General features: G+C 38.6%; 1 protein-coding gene across 5 annotated transcripts in view; it reads right to left on the bottom strand.

The window, feature by feature from the left end:
• Positions 1–16,943, bottom strand: part of USP54 (ubiquitin specific peptidase 54) — a 96,361-nt gene that overhangs the window by 15,639 nt on the left and 63,779 nt on the right. For all 5 annotated transcript variants that reach the window (XM_069019387.1, XM_069019390.1, XM_069019389.1 and 2 more), the window contains exons 8-16: positions 15,065–15,211; positions 13,587–13,736; positions 11,620–11,788; positions 10,184–10,354; positions 6,011–6,142; positions 5,334–5,714; positions 4,094–4,328; positions 3,179–3,318; positions 1,986–2,159 (exon numbers count right to left, since the gene is read on the bottom strand). In XM_069019387.1, the coding sequence (XP_068875488.1) occupies positions 1,986–2,159; positions 3,179–3,318; positions 4,094–4,328; positions 5,334–5,714; positions 6,011–6,142; positions 10,184–10,354; positions 11,620–11,788; positions 13,587–13,736; positions 15,065–15,211 (1,699 nt within the window). The remainder of the gene's footprint in view (positions 1–1,985; positions 2,160–3,178; positions 3,319–4,093; positions 4,329–5,333; positions 5,715–6,010; positions 6,143–10,183; positions 10,355–11,619; positions 11,789–13,586; positions 13,737–15,064; positions 15,212–16,943) is intronic.

Raw genomic sequence — 16,943 nt, 5'->3', positions numbered from 1 at the left:
TTATTCTCTCAATCTGCATAACACATGCTGTGGCCTGACCTGCTCCCCAACACCCTTGTGCAGAGATGTAAGTACAAACTCTTTTACCATAAACCCCAAAGAACCTGCAAGAGAAGCTAGAACTGGAAAGAGAAGTGAGAGTTGTTAGAGCAGTAAGTTAATCAAGCAGCACATTCAGTTTCAAAATCAAGGCAACTGAGGCTTGTAATCAAGGGCAGAATACTGAAATTAGCTTTCTATGCATGAATTTAGCAGTTTACTTGAGGGGAAAATGAGTCACAAGTGTTCTGGAGTTCTGCATACAAGCAAGCCTCCCAGGCAGTCAACCAGTCTGTTAATGTTAAGCTATTATATCTCTGACTGGGGTGGGGAAAGACTTTAAAAGAACTAAGCAAAGACTTTCCTAGATCTCAAGTCAGTGCATCTGACATTTTACTGAATTCTTTTTTGATTAAGCATTACTACAGTCTAGTTTCTTTTTAACAAAGAAAAACTAAGCAATCTTTGCTTCTATCAACTAATAGAATAGATCAAAAAGAGGGGTAATGTATTGGAGAATATGCTATTTTCCTTCATGCAGGAGAAGCAGAGAAGACAACATGCTAAGCAATAGAGGTTTACTTCTCAATTTTTAAATCACTGGCATTTATGTTACAAAAGCAAACACTACACTAATAAAAGAATATATCCATCTACTCCGGTACATCAGAATTTTTCACCTGGTTACCAGCAGGCCATAGTAGGACTGTAAAGGATAACTGATGGTCAGCAAAAACTAGACAAACATGCCCAGTCAGACATCCTCATGGAGATCATCATAGTGTTCAGCTGCTATTGGCACAATGTCATTCTGGCTGCTGAGCAGAGCACAGTTGGGATTGTGTCCAGAACTGGCACTGCTGTGGGCCGCCCCTCTCCTTCCTCTCCTTGAGCAGCAAACCAGCAACCTCAACTCTTTTCTACGTCAGGTTGGAGGAAGCAGCATGGGAATACCAGGAGGCCTCGCAACACAGGATACCACAGTAGGACTGCCCTGACCATGAATACACTTGCTGCACCAGAACCCAGGTGTTCACTACACCTTTCTTGGCTCTGCTTACCCTCCAATGACCCCCAGTTAAGTGTTCCAGCAGTTTCCAGGGTTCACTCTTGACTGGGTCAGTGCACTTTTTCCCACCTTTCTCTTGAATCCCCTTACGGGCTGATGGAAATTTAGGGGTAAAACCAAGGTATGACATGTGAATTCTGTCATGTTCCCTCTGCTACAGCTGCGTCCTTCCAATTAAACCTCTTTTGCTGCCATCTCCGGCCAGAAAGATGAGGAGTCATGAAAAAGACAATCAAACTTAGTATTTGGCTTTTAAATTTTTTAAAATTCTTTTTCCCTAGAAAAGATATGCAACCTAAATCCAGCTCAGATTTTCAATTAGATCCAGCCAGAGTACTTGCCCCACACCTGTTGCTGGGCATACACAGCCAGGCCAGGGAGAAAGACTGGAAAGCACAAGGGCAGGAACAAGCAGAATTGCTCAGGGCTGTAAAGGTAGTAAAATCAAGCAGAAGCAAAACAATGGTTTATATGAACAACCTCTGCAGTGGGTGGAGCTGAGGTGCCTGAAAGGTACAAACAGCCCTGCTCATTCCAAGATGCTGGTTAAAGGCTTACAGCTAAATCTAGATATCAATACTATTAACAGTGTCTATCACTGCAAAAATGGAAAGACACAGATATATTAAGAATACCTCTATGTTACTTTTGTTTTCTCATTTAAGAAGAAATTTGGTCAAAATACCAATCAGTTTTTTCACTTTCTACAGGTTTGAAATGAATAGTATTTCACTACCTGAAGGTACAAAATTGTAATGGGGTGTGGATGCAGTGAGACACACACACATATACACAATTAAAACAGGAAATTACATTCAAAGGTTCAAAAAACTTCAGCACTACCATCTTGCAAAATATACTGCATTCAAAAGGTTACCCTGATTCTGCAGTTCATCTAGATCCATGAACCTGCTGGGACGGGGATTAAAGCCCATTGCTGCCTCCATTTCCTTTTCTCTTTTTCTGCGTAGTTCTTGCTCATGGGCTCTCCTTGCCACCTCTTCTTGCAATTCATCCAGCTCACTCTTTAAAGGAACAAAGATGTCTCCACCTTCAAAACAAACAAGCCAACCAAACTTTTTTGACAGTTACATCTCAAAGTATCCCTTAAAAGACAAAAGAAGTATTAATGAAGAATAAAATTAATATTAGATAATAACAGTCTGAGACCACAGAATTGTAGAACATAAATTTTGCTTTCTTAAATTTTACTTATAAAACCCCGCCCCGTACAGTAGTGCTTCAAGCTCCCCTGCAGCACAGCCCATGGATTCACTGACTCACGAAAACAGCATACAGAACAGAGAGAATCATTGGAAGAAATAACCCTAAAAGCTGATGATGAAATCTTGAGACTTCTTACTGTGTTTATAATTTGTAAATAATGCTATGTCAAATAAGTCAGATCACTAGAGCTTGTGAAAGTTAAATGAATTCCAAGAGAGATGTTTTTCATATAACTGCACATAGTGGATGAGAAAGGGAGGAAAATAAAGCATATCAACAGCCTACACAACAGAAATACATCAGTTGTCATTCTCATTTCGACTATTACCAGTAATCAGGAAGTGTCTTTCCTCTTGCCTTTCCCTTCCCCAGACTCTCTGGAATAAAGTATTTGCTTAGAATGATACATAAGCAGAAAAGCTTAGCCTCACCCCAAATATCTTGTAAAAAAACATTCACAGTTCTAACAGTTTTAAATTTTGTACAGAATTACAAGCTTGTTTTCAGGACTCTACTAAGTTATGAATTATGCTTGGGAGGGTATTTTTGACTGATGGCAGAATACTGAGTTATAAGAAAGAACAGGAAAAATAGTTTTATTTTATCAGTTAAGTCAATACACAAAAGAGATGCCAGAGCAACATGATCAAGGGAATATTCCAACAAAGTTTTTTGCAATCCTCTTTGGTAAATCTTACAACTATTTCTTGTGAAACTGTTATGTTCCTCAAAGTTTCTTTTCCCTTTCCTTATAATTTCCCTGTGAACATAAACATCCAGAACGTAAAGAACAATTCCAATATAATTTACCTCGCATATCCACCCCTGCAAAGTGTATCTTACCATTTCCAGTGGTGTGTGGGCTGTTTGTCCAGCTCCCAATTGATGAAGCCGACTCCACTTCCAAGATGCTGCTACTGTGAGACTTTGGGATGTTACGCCAAGCAGGAACAAATCCACCTGCTCGCTTCATATGAACATCCCTCCAAGAAGAGAGAAATTATAGTTTACCATTTGACTAATCTCTCCAGGAGAAATTGTATCTACCTTTTTTGTATCCACACAAACATATACTTGCATTTTAATTTAATTTTAAAAGAAGTCTACCATAAGAAAATCTTGGGAGAAACAGGGAAAGAGGAAGTTAACAAGGAGGACAGTAATTCTATTCTCCTCCATAAGATTATGCAATTCATATTAAAACTGTGGTCTGGGAGTTGTTCAGAACAGATTCTTACAGCTGAAAATCTACTATATTCTGGCCATAAACAGTGCCAGTTTGTGGTTACCTGAAGCTTCCTAAGTCAAGGAAAGAAACACATTGTGCTGTCTATTTATTTTTACATACCAATATTGCAAGTATGTCTGAAAATAAAGATTTCTATACAAGGCTACTGATTTCTCATTTTGTACAATGTGTCTATAAATCAACGGTTTAACTAAACCAAAAAGGACTATGAGCTACTCAAAGTACAAGGTTTTAAACCAGAGACTAAGGGTACAACTATTTCAGATGCATCACTTCAGACAACATTTTTCACTCAATCAAGCCCTGCGTTTCTCTCTTCTCCCTAGCAGTAAGTTAGCAATATACTGAAAAGAAAAGGCTCCCGTTTCCCTATTATTTCTCCCCTGCCCCAATAAAGCTGTATTTCAAACCAGGACCACTGCTTTGCAAAATGTTCTACACCACTATGCAACTACAAAAAAGAAATCAAGACTTCAGTCATTCCAAATATGAATTTTGTTGAAATCTACCTGTGGGTGCTTGAGCTTTCAGACAAGGACATGTCCAGACTAACTGGGCTGTTGCTGTTGCGCTCACTGCTTTCGTAGCCAGACTCCATCCTCTGTATTAGATGAGGATGTTGATCCACCATATGGTACTGGGTGCCCCGGCCCAGCACACCACGCTTGTATCTGACATTTGACTGGTTTGACCTTGTTTCATGAACAGTGTGTTCCTTCACCTCATTCTCAGTAAGTTCTTTACCTGTCAAGATAAAACAATATAGCTTGGTAGAAGACCTAAGCTTCAACACCAGCAAAACATCCATATGCATGTTACCTTCTCAACTATGTTTAAATCAGAAGCACCATCCTTAATTTAGTGTTTCACAGCTTTCCTCGCAACTTTAAGCAATAACCTTTTCAACAAATTTATCTTTCAATCTCTCCCCTTTAGTATAACTTACCATACTGCCCTTGAGGTAATAATTAAGGCTGCAATGAAAATCCTTTGTTTCCCATAATAATTCGTATTTGTACAAGATAATTTTACTGTATATCCAATTGTATTTCCAGTACTCTGTTATATCTATTTCGGATGCTCTCGTTCTTTACACTGTTTATTTTGCCATTTATGATTTGTTGTGGCTTATATAGAGAACAGAAAAACTAGGGGTTTTTAAATTCTTTCTTATACATTTCATGGTCTTTCCACTTAATTCTTGTTTGCTTCCCTTCCTTCCCTGGAGGTGTGTTCTCTTCCCCTTCACCTTGCCTTTACATATTCTTTTATGCTTCCCAATTCTTTTCAACTGTCAAAACCAGCAGAGTCTCCATGTACAAGCTGCATTGCTTCTATGGTGTAAAATCTTCCCAGATAAATCATCACTGGCTTCCAGGCTCTTAGCCTCACAATACGAACTCTGCACCAATACACAAGGTACTTTCTGCACCATACTCTGAGCCATCAAGTGAAAATATTATGATGAGCCAGAGGAAAAGCCAGAGCAATACAGAAGGTCACTCCAAAGGACAAACTTCAGACACTTAGTAGTATAGCATGTGTCCATTTAAACAGGGTAGACAGTATTGTTTCCCTTATTATTTCCTTAGACAGGAAACAAAGCACACAGAAATCAAACAGAATTACCATACATGCACTATGAATACCCACACAGGAATTAGTCCTCACAGACGCGACTCACCATTGACCTAAATTCCACATTCAAAACTCCCACACATTCCGAAATAAATCTTCTCAAACTCTTACCTGCTTCTTCGGAGAAAGGGCTAAGCTGAGTGTAGCCACAATGTTTCCTCTTGTCTTTACTGAAGATGCTGTCTATATTCAGAGACTCTCTTTTGGGTCTCCACGTTGGCCGGTACCTGCTAGATGAACTGGATTTAGACTCACTACTGGTACTCTCCACTTCCCAGTCTCGAGCGTGCGCAGACAGGCTTTTTGAGGGTCGTGTTTCTGCCTGATCCACACTACTCCCTCCACGAGGGGAATTCTGGATGGTATGAGAAATCTGCTGTGGTCTGCTGTGGATCATATTGCTCACTGTCTCTTTAAATTCCCTCAGCCTGCTGGTGCTGCTGGATGGTTTGGGGGCAGTTCTGGGGGCTTGTTTCTCCTTCAAGGTTTCTCCTGCAGTTTGTAGAGACAGCAAAAGCCACAAAAATAACTTCAATTAAACTAGCAGCCCTACTTGCAGCATCTTCATGCAGACTTTGAAAAGTGCAATCCAAAACAACAAAACGGTAATAAAAAAAACAACACTCCCCAAACAAACAAACCAAAACAGAACTAAACATGAAAAAGCAAAGAGAGGACTAAATAAAGACAAAGATGGAAGAAACAATGAGGGAAATGTATATACACACTGAGAACATTAAAAACATTCAGAAAGATACTGATATTTAAAATAAAGTAACATCTCTTGCCTTCACTATGGTATCCTGATGATTGAGCCTCATCTCCTTTCCGCCTAGACCGGCTAGAACTCCTCTTGCGGTCTGCCAGCGAGCTCTTCTTTGAAACATGCTTCTGATTACACTCACTGTCAGTCAGGTGGCCTGGAAGGAGGAAGAACACAGTAGAGATGACAAGAGCCTTCGGATCAAGTGTTCACTGTGCTAAGAGCAGCAGGACTCTCCTGCTCCTTAGGAGCTGCAGACACTCCAACACTAATTGGCAAGTTTGGGTAAGTTTTCATATCTGTAAGTTTTTGGTTTTGTCTTGGAGAGGATGTTCCATTTTTAAGGACATAAAAGAACAATACAGCCCCTCCAACGACTCTAGTTAATGACAGCTTATCCACAGGCCAAGCAAAAAGTTGACTCTGCTTTGTCTTCTAATAGTCTAAGGACACCACTCTCTTGCTGTCAGTTTTAATGACCATGAACATGAAACTCCTGAGGATAGCTTGCCAGACATTACTCTGTTGAATAAAGACTCAAACACAGCAACAAGTTACCATCTAATAATGAATTACTGCACACCATCAGCTGCTCTGCACTAACTATTCATCTACACTCTCTTTGCCTGTAGCAAACACTAAGTAATCTGAGTTAGCCTAGACTACAGTGCAGAAGCCTCACTTGGCTCTCAAGGGCCAAGCCAGCTAATTCACATCTGCCACAAGCTAGGAGCACATGCACAGACCATGAACACGGATCAGCTGACACACAACATTCCCTTATGTACAGCTTGTGTGTCTTGAGTGCCAGTATTTTTCTCTTGAACACAATTTACTCCCCATTTCCTCACATCAAATGGGATTTAAGACTATTTGACATCATAAGTTTTCTCTATTGCCTTTGCTTAATTTTATGGTTCTCACACATTCACAGTCCTAAACCTGCAAGCACAAACACGCGCATGGCTTTACTCACGTGAGTAGTCCCAAACAGAGATGCAGGATAAGAAGGGAATTTATGAATAAGCTACAAAGACTTTTTTTCTAGCCTTTATATCACAAACTTTTACCTCACACAGGATGATAGGAAATGAAAATCCGTACTAGCAAACAGTGGTCTAACAGCCCCCAGACTACATAGCTGGCCCTCCTGGACCTTCTCCCTTCTCTAGAGATTAGCATAAAAATCAACATTTAAAGCAGATTTTACATATAAAATTGTACCTGCAACATTTAAAAAACCAAGTCACTGCAACTACAATTGCTACAAAGATATTACAATAAATGAGTGGGAAGGAATCCAAACAATAAAAAGCAAGCTACACAAGGCTCACTTTTCATTTGCATAGCGAAGAGTGATTTTGTGGCCAAATTTTTTAGAAACAAGCAGACTATATAAAAGAAAAATTAAGGAAGCAAAAGAGAAATGTTGGCAGTGAAGATAAAAGATGTATAGCATTTTTGTGACTAAACAGGAGTCTGTGCTTTGGGGGATTTTTTTTTTTCCCTTTCACAGCATGGACTACCACTTATCTTTTAAGACCTCCAAGAACAGCATTATCTTATACCTTGTAGTGGCTCCCCTCAAGACAGAAGAGACACATACTTCACTTCAGCGTGCACAACCTTTCTAGTTAAACATTCCAACATGATAGGGATTGCTTGGTTAGCATCCTTGAACTACCATAAGAGAAACTATTTGCCAATATTTGGTGCTATTAGCACTAGCTTAGGGTTTGCATAGAATAAAGCCCAGCTTAGTCTTTTATAATGAGGGCTGCTAGCCTTGCATTAATATTTTCTCCTCCTTTCAAAGACTGCAAATACTGTCTCATTGTCACCAGACATTTAATAGCCACAGAGGAGATGTCAAGAATCAGAGGTCTGCAGGACACAGGCTTTGTTGTCTTTACCTGGACACTCTAAAACAAAGACTAAATCCATAATGCATGAATATGGGAACTAAAATCCCAAGAATACTAGCTAACACTTAACACTAACTTTTAAAAATTCTCTAAAATAACAAACCAGGACTTTTGAGTGCCTAATGATATGCTTAAAAGGTGTCTCTTGATGAATATATCACTTAAATACCTCATCCCCCAGACTAGGGATGGCTTCACAAGCAAACAGCAATATTCAAAGGCAAAGTTTGGTGGTGTAGGAGTTGTATGTGTCTAAGAGCATGTTAGAGAGGAAAATGAAATCAAATGGGTTAAAACACAACACCCCCTACTCCCTCCCCCTGAAATCTCAGTTGTAGGAACAGGGCAGCCAGAATACGCACATTTTTCTCAGCAGCACAGGTGGGTAGGAGCAAAGAGAGGGCTTATGCAGCCACTCTTCTGCCCCCATTCTGAAGTACCCAGGAGCCTGAGGTCATACGACCCAATGGTGGTCCTTCCCCGAAGGATGATGTGGGATAGGGTCCATAATTTTCTGGGCTGGAGTAGTGGGTAAATGGCCATTAAATGAAGAATCCTGCTTTTGCCCAGAACAATTCAGCTGACAGGTCAATGTGGGTGGCTTCTTTATAGCCCCACGGATCACCATTTGATGACTGAGCAGTTGTATTAGTTGGCAGACTGACTTTTTTTGGAAAGGTTGTGGGTAGGTAAAAGAAGAGGGGAAATGCCCAGACAAGTGGCTAGCTAAGGGGACAGACTGACTATAGCTAAGGCTGAATCAGGGAAGATAAGGACAACTGAATTCAGGTGGAGAAATGGGCTACGCTGAAGGGAATTACACAGGATAGAATCAATAGGAGAAGAAAGAAAGAAAAAAAGGACAAAGTCACTAAAAAAGACAGAACAAAAGGTTACATGCTGAACTTCATGCTTACATGTTTGTGACCATCCCCCTTACTCTCCTTTTCTGCTAACTTCTGCATGGCAAGTTTTGCAGGCAGGAACCTAATCCAATAAACTCTGTGCCATTTTTGCAGGCTATTTAAATAGTATACCACTATCTCTTTTAATTTTGTCTTCTTTGTACTCTGAAGACAATCATACATTTTGTTTCCTCATCACTCAATTTCTGCTCCAACTTTCTTTTCTTTCTCACATCCTACCTAAGACTATGACTGGTCCCTACAGCATTAAGTATTTGCTAAAACAAAGCAAATACAGAAGGAAGGACTGTTGGGCTATCTTAACCAGTGTATTACAGTTACTCGGACCTCTAATGAAGAATGAAAGAATACTAAATAACATGAACTTGAAACATTTTTTTCAGATTTTGATGTACCATTGATTGTTTCAAATGAACCAATTATGATACAAAAGAGGAACAATTTTACAAATAAAAGGACCAAGTGGTCTGACAGCTTTGACACTCTGGTGCAATCTAACAGCTGCTGATTCAACTCCTTGGTCTTCTTAGAAAATCTATTTATGGCACAATAAAATAACTTTTCAAACAGAAATAGCAGATCCTATTTCTGATGCTACAGAAGCCTGACCTTAACTTATGCACTACTTTTTCAGAAGTGATGTTAGAAGTTGCTGTATGCAGAAACAGGCTAACTGTGGACACTGGCCATGAATAATTGAGGAGATCAAGTCTTTAGACTTCCAGTTAACCTCTTTTCAACTAAAGAGTGTTCAGGTAGACTGTTCAGCTGCTCAAAGCAACATATATACAGATTGTCTTCTCACTGGATATTCCAGCTTAACTTCCTTCCATGGCACAGGCAGGAAATTAGCTTATGCTCCTCACTGGTGCAGCAAGTACTACGAACCCTCACTTACACAGAAAGTCCTTAGTTCCCAAGTATGAGGGATTCTGGTGATGAAAGCGCCCTTCCCAGATAGTTGCAACTCCTGAAATGAAGTTACTTCCCAGAGATGAGTAAGTAGCACACACAACACTTACCAAACCCTACAATAGGGCTGTGCAGACTCCAGCTCACAGATTTATATAACAAAGAGAGCAGGCAGTATTGTGGATAACAGAAAAACAAATCTGTAAATGCTTGTCTGGCTAGATACAAGTCTACAGAAGCCAACAAGACTTATAAATCATGCTTTTTTTGGTGAGTGCCAATAGTTCATTATAAATCAAAAATTTAGGATATTAAACATTGTTCACTATTCTAGTAAAGGTTGTGTGTACATATAGAGATATTTTCAACTGGAATCCACTGCAGTCATCTTATCTAATGACAAAGATCACACATAGATGTAATGGTATCTGCTACCTGTGTCCCTGCTGCTTTGTGAAGCTGCATCATTCTCCACATTGTAGATGACTGTCCCCTGGGAGTCAGAGGAGAAGTGACTGACCACAGACTCATGGTGTGCCTGTTTATAAGGATAGCTGTCTGTAGAGGAATCTGTCCGTGTATCACTCGAGATGGAAGGTTCTCTCCCTGGGGAAGAAAGAAATGTCAAGGAAGCAATGTCAAATTTCAATCTTTTTCAGTTATTATAAAAGCCAAGAAAGGCTAAGAAAAGAGAGCAAGGCCAACCATAGAGAAGTTAACAGAAAAACAGAATACCAAAGATACCAACTCAGATTCAAGAACATCAGAGATTATGGGAAAAGCCTGCTCCTTTCAAAGCAGGGACACAGTATCACTCCTTCTGAAACCCTGTTTCTTTCTTTCTCTTTGGTAACTCCAAAGTTATCAAATCCTTTTAATATGCCAAATTAAACTACATCCGTTGGACTGAAAGTACACATTAGTACCATACTGAAATTATTGTTCATTTTCAACACTGTTGAGTGCAACTACAGTATGAAATATACTGCTTTGGGGAAAGTAAAAAAATTAATGAAGTACAAAATCTTAATAAGAGTAACAAGAACATCATGTTATAATAATTAACAGGTTTCATCTATTATGAATCAAAAGCTTATCTAGTATAAACTTTGTACTGAAATACTTTTAGCTAAAGCAAAGTAACCTGGTCCTTCTCATTGATCCCCTACTGAAAAATATGAAGCATCATGATTCAGTTTAAGTATAGTAATTCCAGAACTCATTAGAAGAGGTGAAAAAGGCAATCTCCTCCCTCCAATTTCAGTACATAAAAATAAAAAATCTGAACAGTTTGAAGACTAACCCTAACCCATGTTAGATCATAAAACGTGTAAAATGTTGGTCATCTTACATATGTGATATATACACTCCTTAATACACAGGATGTTAGCTTCATACTCATTTCTCAGTGGAGAAATTAAAGAAGAAAACATGTATTAAAGAAGGAAGTCCTTCTTATGTTTAACTGCAAACACTGAGCCAGAGAGCACTTCCCATTTTTGGTGAGAACAAGTCTTGCAGTAATGTCCTAGTTAAGGATGGTTTAGAACTTTAAAGTCAGAAACTTCAGTTATTGACGTCACCAGTTAGCATTCCTCTCTACACCCACACCACACCAGGTCCTTCACTTCCCCACCCCCCAGTTTCTTTCTCCAAAAGTTTTTGGAAAAGACTGCTACCCAAACAACAATCAACAGTCTTGGACCAAGAGAGAGGTTCACAGACGAAACACTGGAAATTCTCTTCAGAATTCTTGATCAGCTTTAACAAGCAACAAGGACCCCTGCTGACAATAATACACTCCAAAGGAAAATATTTCACACGCCGCACTTCAGTGTGCAGGTACAAGGCACAGAGCCCACACTTCTTACCCGAGTCTTCACTGTCATAGCAAGTCCTGCTATATTGCTGCAAATCCACCTGAGGGGGCAAGTCTTGTGTTGACACTGGAGTTCCTCTTGGATCTGCATAGAGCAGCAGCAAAGGCTGATAGTGACCCTTAATGCACTTTGTCACAACATCCTTCCATTTTGGACCAATCTGAATTGACAACCAGAAACAAACAAACAAAACAAGAAATGTTTTCTGTCATTTTCTATCGTAAGTTCTCTTTTCCCCCTGTAGGAAACAGAGGAGTAAAAACTTATGCAGTTAGGGGAGGATTTGATTTACAACCCTGGAAGAAGCTAGGTCTGGCGTAATTGACAGAGATTTATAGACCTTAAGCAAAGAGAATCACAAACCTGTGTTTCTATAGTTATAAGTAAATGGGTGTTATGGTGAAGGGTTTTAAGTATAATAATGTGATTTTATCATTTAAGTTAAGAATTTAGATGTTGTAAAAGAAGTTTCTGTGTGTGGACGTGACTTAACGAGCCATTGGTTAAGATACAGCTGCACTGCAGTGAAGTACCACAGGTGATAGGTTGTAAAGTCAAAACAAAGTTTCGTTTTAAGTACCTATTGGATTAGAAAGTTATAAATTGCTATGTAACCCTTTGTCTTGTGACTATTCGCCATTACTCTGATGTATTGCAAATCTCACGTCTCGAGACTGATGCCTTACTCGTTATTTTAAGCAATAAATCCTGTGTAATTGCATAGTCCCATCTCTCTTAATTGAATAATCCGATGGGAGACCCGAAGACTCGGGATCCAATATCCCCCACTGCGATTCTTTCAGAGTTCAATTTTCCACTGACATGATTTAACTCTTTCTCTAGCCAGCACTGAGCTGGACTCAGCAAGAAAGTTCCTGAGCCAACCTAACTAAAATCCAGGTATTCACCATCCTATGGCTAAATAGATTACAAGTCCTGCTAAAAATACAACTACAAAATTAATCCTTCCCTTTCAGATTTTTTTCCATAAAAACCTTTTCATCCTCTGAAATGTCCTAACCTTGCATCAACCAAACAGCAGAAGAATTTGTTAATGAACAAAATGAACAATAAAAGATATCAGGACAGTAAATTCAAGACAGAGCTAAATACTTCAAGTGTGTGGATATTTCTGCTGTGACAGAACCTCTGCAAGCACTGATAAGCCAGGCAATTAATTCATATAGTAATAATAATCTCAAAAATCTTCCCCATGTATTAATACAGGTTTCACCTGATACACTGAACATTTACTCCAACAAATTTGCTCCATATGTGAATATTCTACTAAGGAAGTGCAGTACCTAGCCTTGGCAAAATTCTTCTGCTGAGAAGTATGACTGTAAAAATGAATAGAGATTGTTCCCATTGAGACTGTGTTTGGCATGACTACAGGAGAAAATTTTCCTCTCTCACCTTTGTGATTCCGTGACTAGAAAGAAAAACGGAGAGTGGTATGAAATAATGCCAAACAATCTAATGGGTTATAATGTCGTGCCAAGATCCCAGCACTGGTGTCTTTAATGTCAAGGACCTCATGCTTGGTGAAAAGGTTAAAAAAAGCACTAACAGAAGAAGCAGAATATTTGTTGTTGGCAGCAAGCCCTAGGGAAGACTGGCATGTAGACACTTCAGAAGTCCAAAACCAGGCACTAAATAGCTATACTGCCTGTCAGCAAGGTAAACAGATGTGTGTTAGCTGTATGCACAAGTAAACTAGCTTTTCAAACAACAGCATAAAAACAAGACTGAGAGACAACAGAACAGAACTAAGATTTCTGGTGTGCTTTTTTTGAAAAAACTTCAATTTGCTGAGAAAAAAGGAGTAATAAATTTGTGGATCCTGAGTGGAAAATCAGCAAAAAAAATCTCAAAATCTAGAGAAAACAGTATGGATTTACACACAAGTAGCTAACAAATGTCCAACAGATTATTTTCCTAAACAATTTTTTTCTCACCTCTTTGACATGAGCATCATCAAAGTACATCCACTTGCGGATTTTAGTTTGGAAGAAGAAGGTTGAATAGTGTTTTCCATAGTAACAAATCATTCCCACCAAATACAGCTCTGAGTGTTTTGCTCTATCATCAGTTACTCTGAAGAAGAGCTTCAAGAAGTAAGAAAAACAGAAGGAGAAATTAATAAAGTGCTCAGAATTTTACATACTGCTTTATGTTCAAAGACCTCGAAGTACTATAGAGAGGTGCTATATCTTCTACTTCAAAAGATAGAGAAAACAAGGCAATAAATAAGTAATCATGCAACGTTTAAGCAAACACAGAGACACAGACCAGAAATGGATTCTGACCAACTCACCAGATGCTCATAAATTGAGTTGGACTTGGAGAATGTGTCTACTTGAAGGAAGACATTAACAACAATGAAAAAAATAACCTGTTACATAACTTCAATGTGGTTCTGTTTTGAAAATTTGTATTCTGTGTCGTGCTTGCTGATTGTATCAAATACTGTTTAAAAATTCATTCCTTTTTGCAGAAACAAAGTGGTTTGGACAGCAAACAGCTGGCATTTATTCTGACTTTAGCAAGGACTATCCAGAATTTAGCATGGACCAGTTTATGATGCTAACACATAAAAGATGAACTGAAGACATCAGTAGATCAAAAGAATTCAGCACACAGAAAAAAAAAATCCTATTTAATTGAATTTTATTAATGTAAAATGCACAGGTCTCATGTTTTAGTGCATTACTGCTCTACTATGCAAAGATCACACTTTCATAACCACATTTCCATCAGCTCACACTGATTTTGGTACACTGTGCACTGGACAGTGCATTTTTTTTTAGCATAAATGTGTGTATATATGTGAACTATTTTATGTAGTATCTCAATGCTACGATAAGACACAGCTACAGTTTGGTATACCGATAATTCAGCTCTAAAGCATCAGTTAATGTAGAGTGAATCCTCCAGGGGACAAACCTCTGGATGTTATTTAATTCAGTCTGTCATTCAATCACACAGTGCCAGCCACCACCTCTTAGAGACTGTTCAGCTACAAATACATCTTCAGTGTTATGACCACACATTTCACCAAAAAGAGGAGCTAAAGGTAAATAACAACCCCAAAGACCAGCAAGCTAGATTTTGTCTTCAAAAGAAATAGAAATAAACTTCTGTTCTTTAAAATGAAAGAGCACAGATGTATTTTCATAGAAATAAAACAACCCCAATCCAAAATTTCCTTTCACCTGAAACTAATTTTAAAGTTTCAGACATTTTAGAAACACACTTAACAGGTTTTTCTAAGGCTTTCAGAGACAGGTCAGATCCATGGTTCTGTCCGCTATTCCTCTCTTTATGGATGCTGGAAAGGTAAAAGTGGCAACTTCATATTTTTCTCAATTTGCTACTACAGACTACCATGAAAAAGACTGTCTTTGTAGGTAGTGCCAAAGTACAGAAAACTCACATCTCCCAGTTTAAGGCAAGTTCCCAGACTGTGAATCACATCCTCAGCCAGATCAGAGTGGTCTGAGTCCCAAACCAAGCCAATGGTGATGATTTGTGGTGAGTTCATCAGCACACGACGAATACGGATCTTTTCCCCACAGTTACTCTGAGCACATAAATAAAACAAGACATTGAATATAATCCTTCTCTTATTATAATATTAGGGCAAGGCACTAACAAGTGTAAGTCTCAGAAGTACAGCTTCCAAAGAGGTGGTGAAACACAGCAGATATGCTCAGTGCCAAGGTAGGAGCTGCTTCTGTCATAGATGACATGTGCTATCAAGACTATCCAGCATTAAGTGAACACTGCTGATTCTTCCTCATGCTGTTGATAATGATTAAAACATAGAGCACAAAAATAAGCTTATTTGAAAAAAGATAAGCAAGCATACATGAAAGATCCCAATAACATTCTTGGGAATTGGAGGGAAAGGTCACTTTTGATCAGAATCGCAGATTAAAAACTGTATTTACAGAAACCAATGCTTTATATGACAGTGTCAGAAAAACACTGCTGAAAAACGGTCAGAAAAACTTTGCTGAAAAAGCAGAAGAAGTCCTGCCTTGTTGTTAAATTCGAGCGTTTCTACAGGGTACCTCAAACATCTCATCTTAAATAGGATAGTTAGGTCAATATTCATATAAATATGAGACAAGCAGCTGGAAGATCAGGAGAATAAGAGTTGCTTTAATAACTCATAGGAATTCTACAATTCTTATTCCTGTTTTGATTTTTCCTCCCATTTTTTACTTTTTAAATAAGTACCAGTGCTTTTTGCAGGGGAGAGGGGTGTCAATGACACAACAGAGTAGGGGGGACACGACAAAAACTATGACAAAGTCCATCTGCAACATTCACTTTTTCTCTGAGGCACATCACAAAGGTACCCCCGCAAGATTCTAGGGAAAAAAAAAATGTTTTCGTACCGAGAATCGTTTCTCTTGTCTTCAGAGTCCAATTTCACAATTGGATATAATAATTTCTGACACTAAAACCAGGGAAGAGATCACAAAGCATCTCCTCCCCACAGCAATCTAGAAAATTTAACCAGAATTTCAGTCCCAACCATCAGGGAGAGACAAAAATGAAAAATTAAAAAAGCAGAAAGAAACTGTAGGGGACTCTGATGTTTAAATGTAGATATGAGGTTTTGATATTTAGATGACTTTATTCACACATATTTTGAAAGGGTCATTTAAAGTATAAGCAATTCTGTTTATTACCTCCCAACCAACCTTACTCTTAAATTGTGTTCTTTGTTTCAGCATTGTCAACATGACAGCAGGAACATGGCATCCTGATAAAAAGCTTCCCTTGCATAACTTTGAGGCCACACTTAGCCAAACCTCTATAGAAATTCTTTTGACTATAAAAAGAAAGGGACAGCAAATGCTGGTATGCAATTTATCCAACTTATTATTTCACAGTCAAATAGCAGTTTGCCCTGACCAAGAACATATTTCTATTAATTTTCACATTCTTTGGTTATTAAATAGATGGACTCATATGCATCTTTTAAATGACAATAAAATATCTTCTTTTTTTTTACTTAGATAAGTGAGCCACTATTTGCCAATATTTAAAAAAATATGTATTTCAATGGAGACTTTTAATCAAGGTTTCAGAGTTATAAATTGGGAGAGAGGCCAGGTATAAAATGGAAATACTTACACTGCTCCCAGGGACCAGGTACACAAGTCCTCTTAGAGCCTGTATTGCTTCACTGAGGACTGGTAATGCACCTAACAGTAGCATTACATGAAGCAGCAACTATGCAGCTGTTTCCTGCCCTACCTATTAATCAACACGTAAAAAAAGTTTGATGATAACTATTT

Source organism: Aphelocoma coerulescens, chromosome 6 (assembly GCF_041296385.1).
Source record: "Aphelocoma coerulescens isolate FSJ_1873_10779 chromosome 6, UR_Acoe_1.0, whole genome shotgun sequence".
In the NCBI taxonomy this organism is placed as follows: Eukaryota; Metazoa; Chordata; class Aves; order Passeriformes; family Corvidae; genus Aphelocoma; species Aphelocoma coerulescens.
Note: the sequence above shows the minus strand (reverse complement) of the source record. Positions and strands in the feature narration are given on the sequence as shown.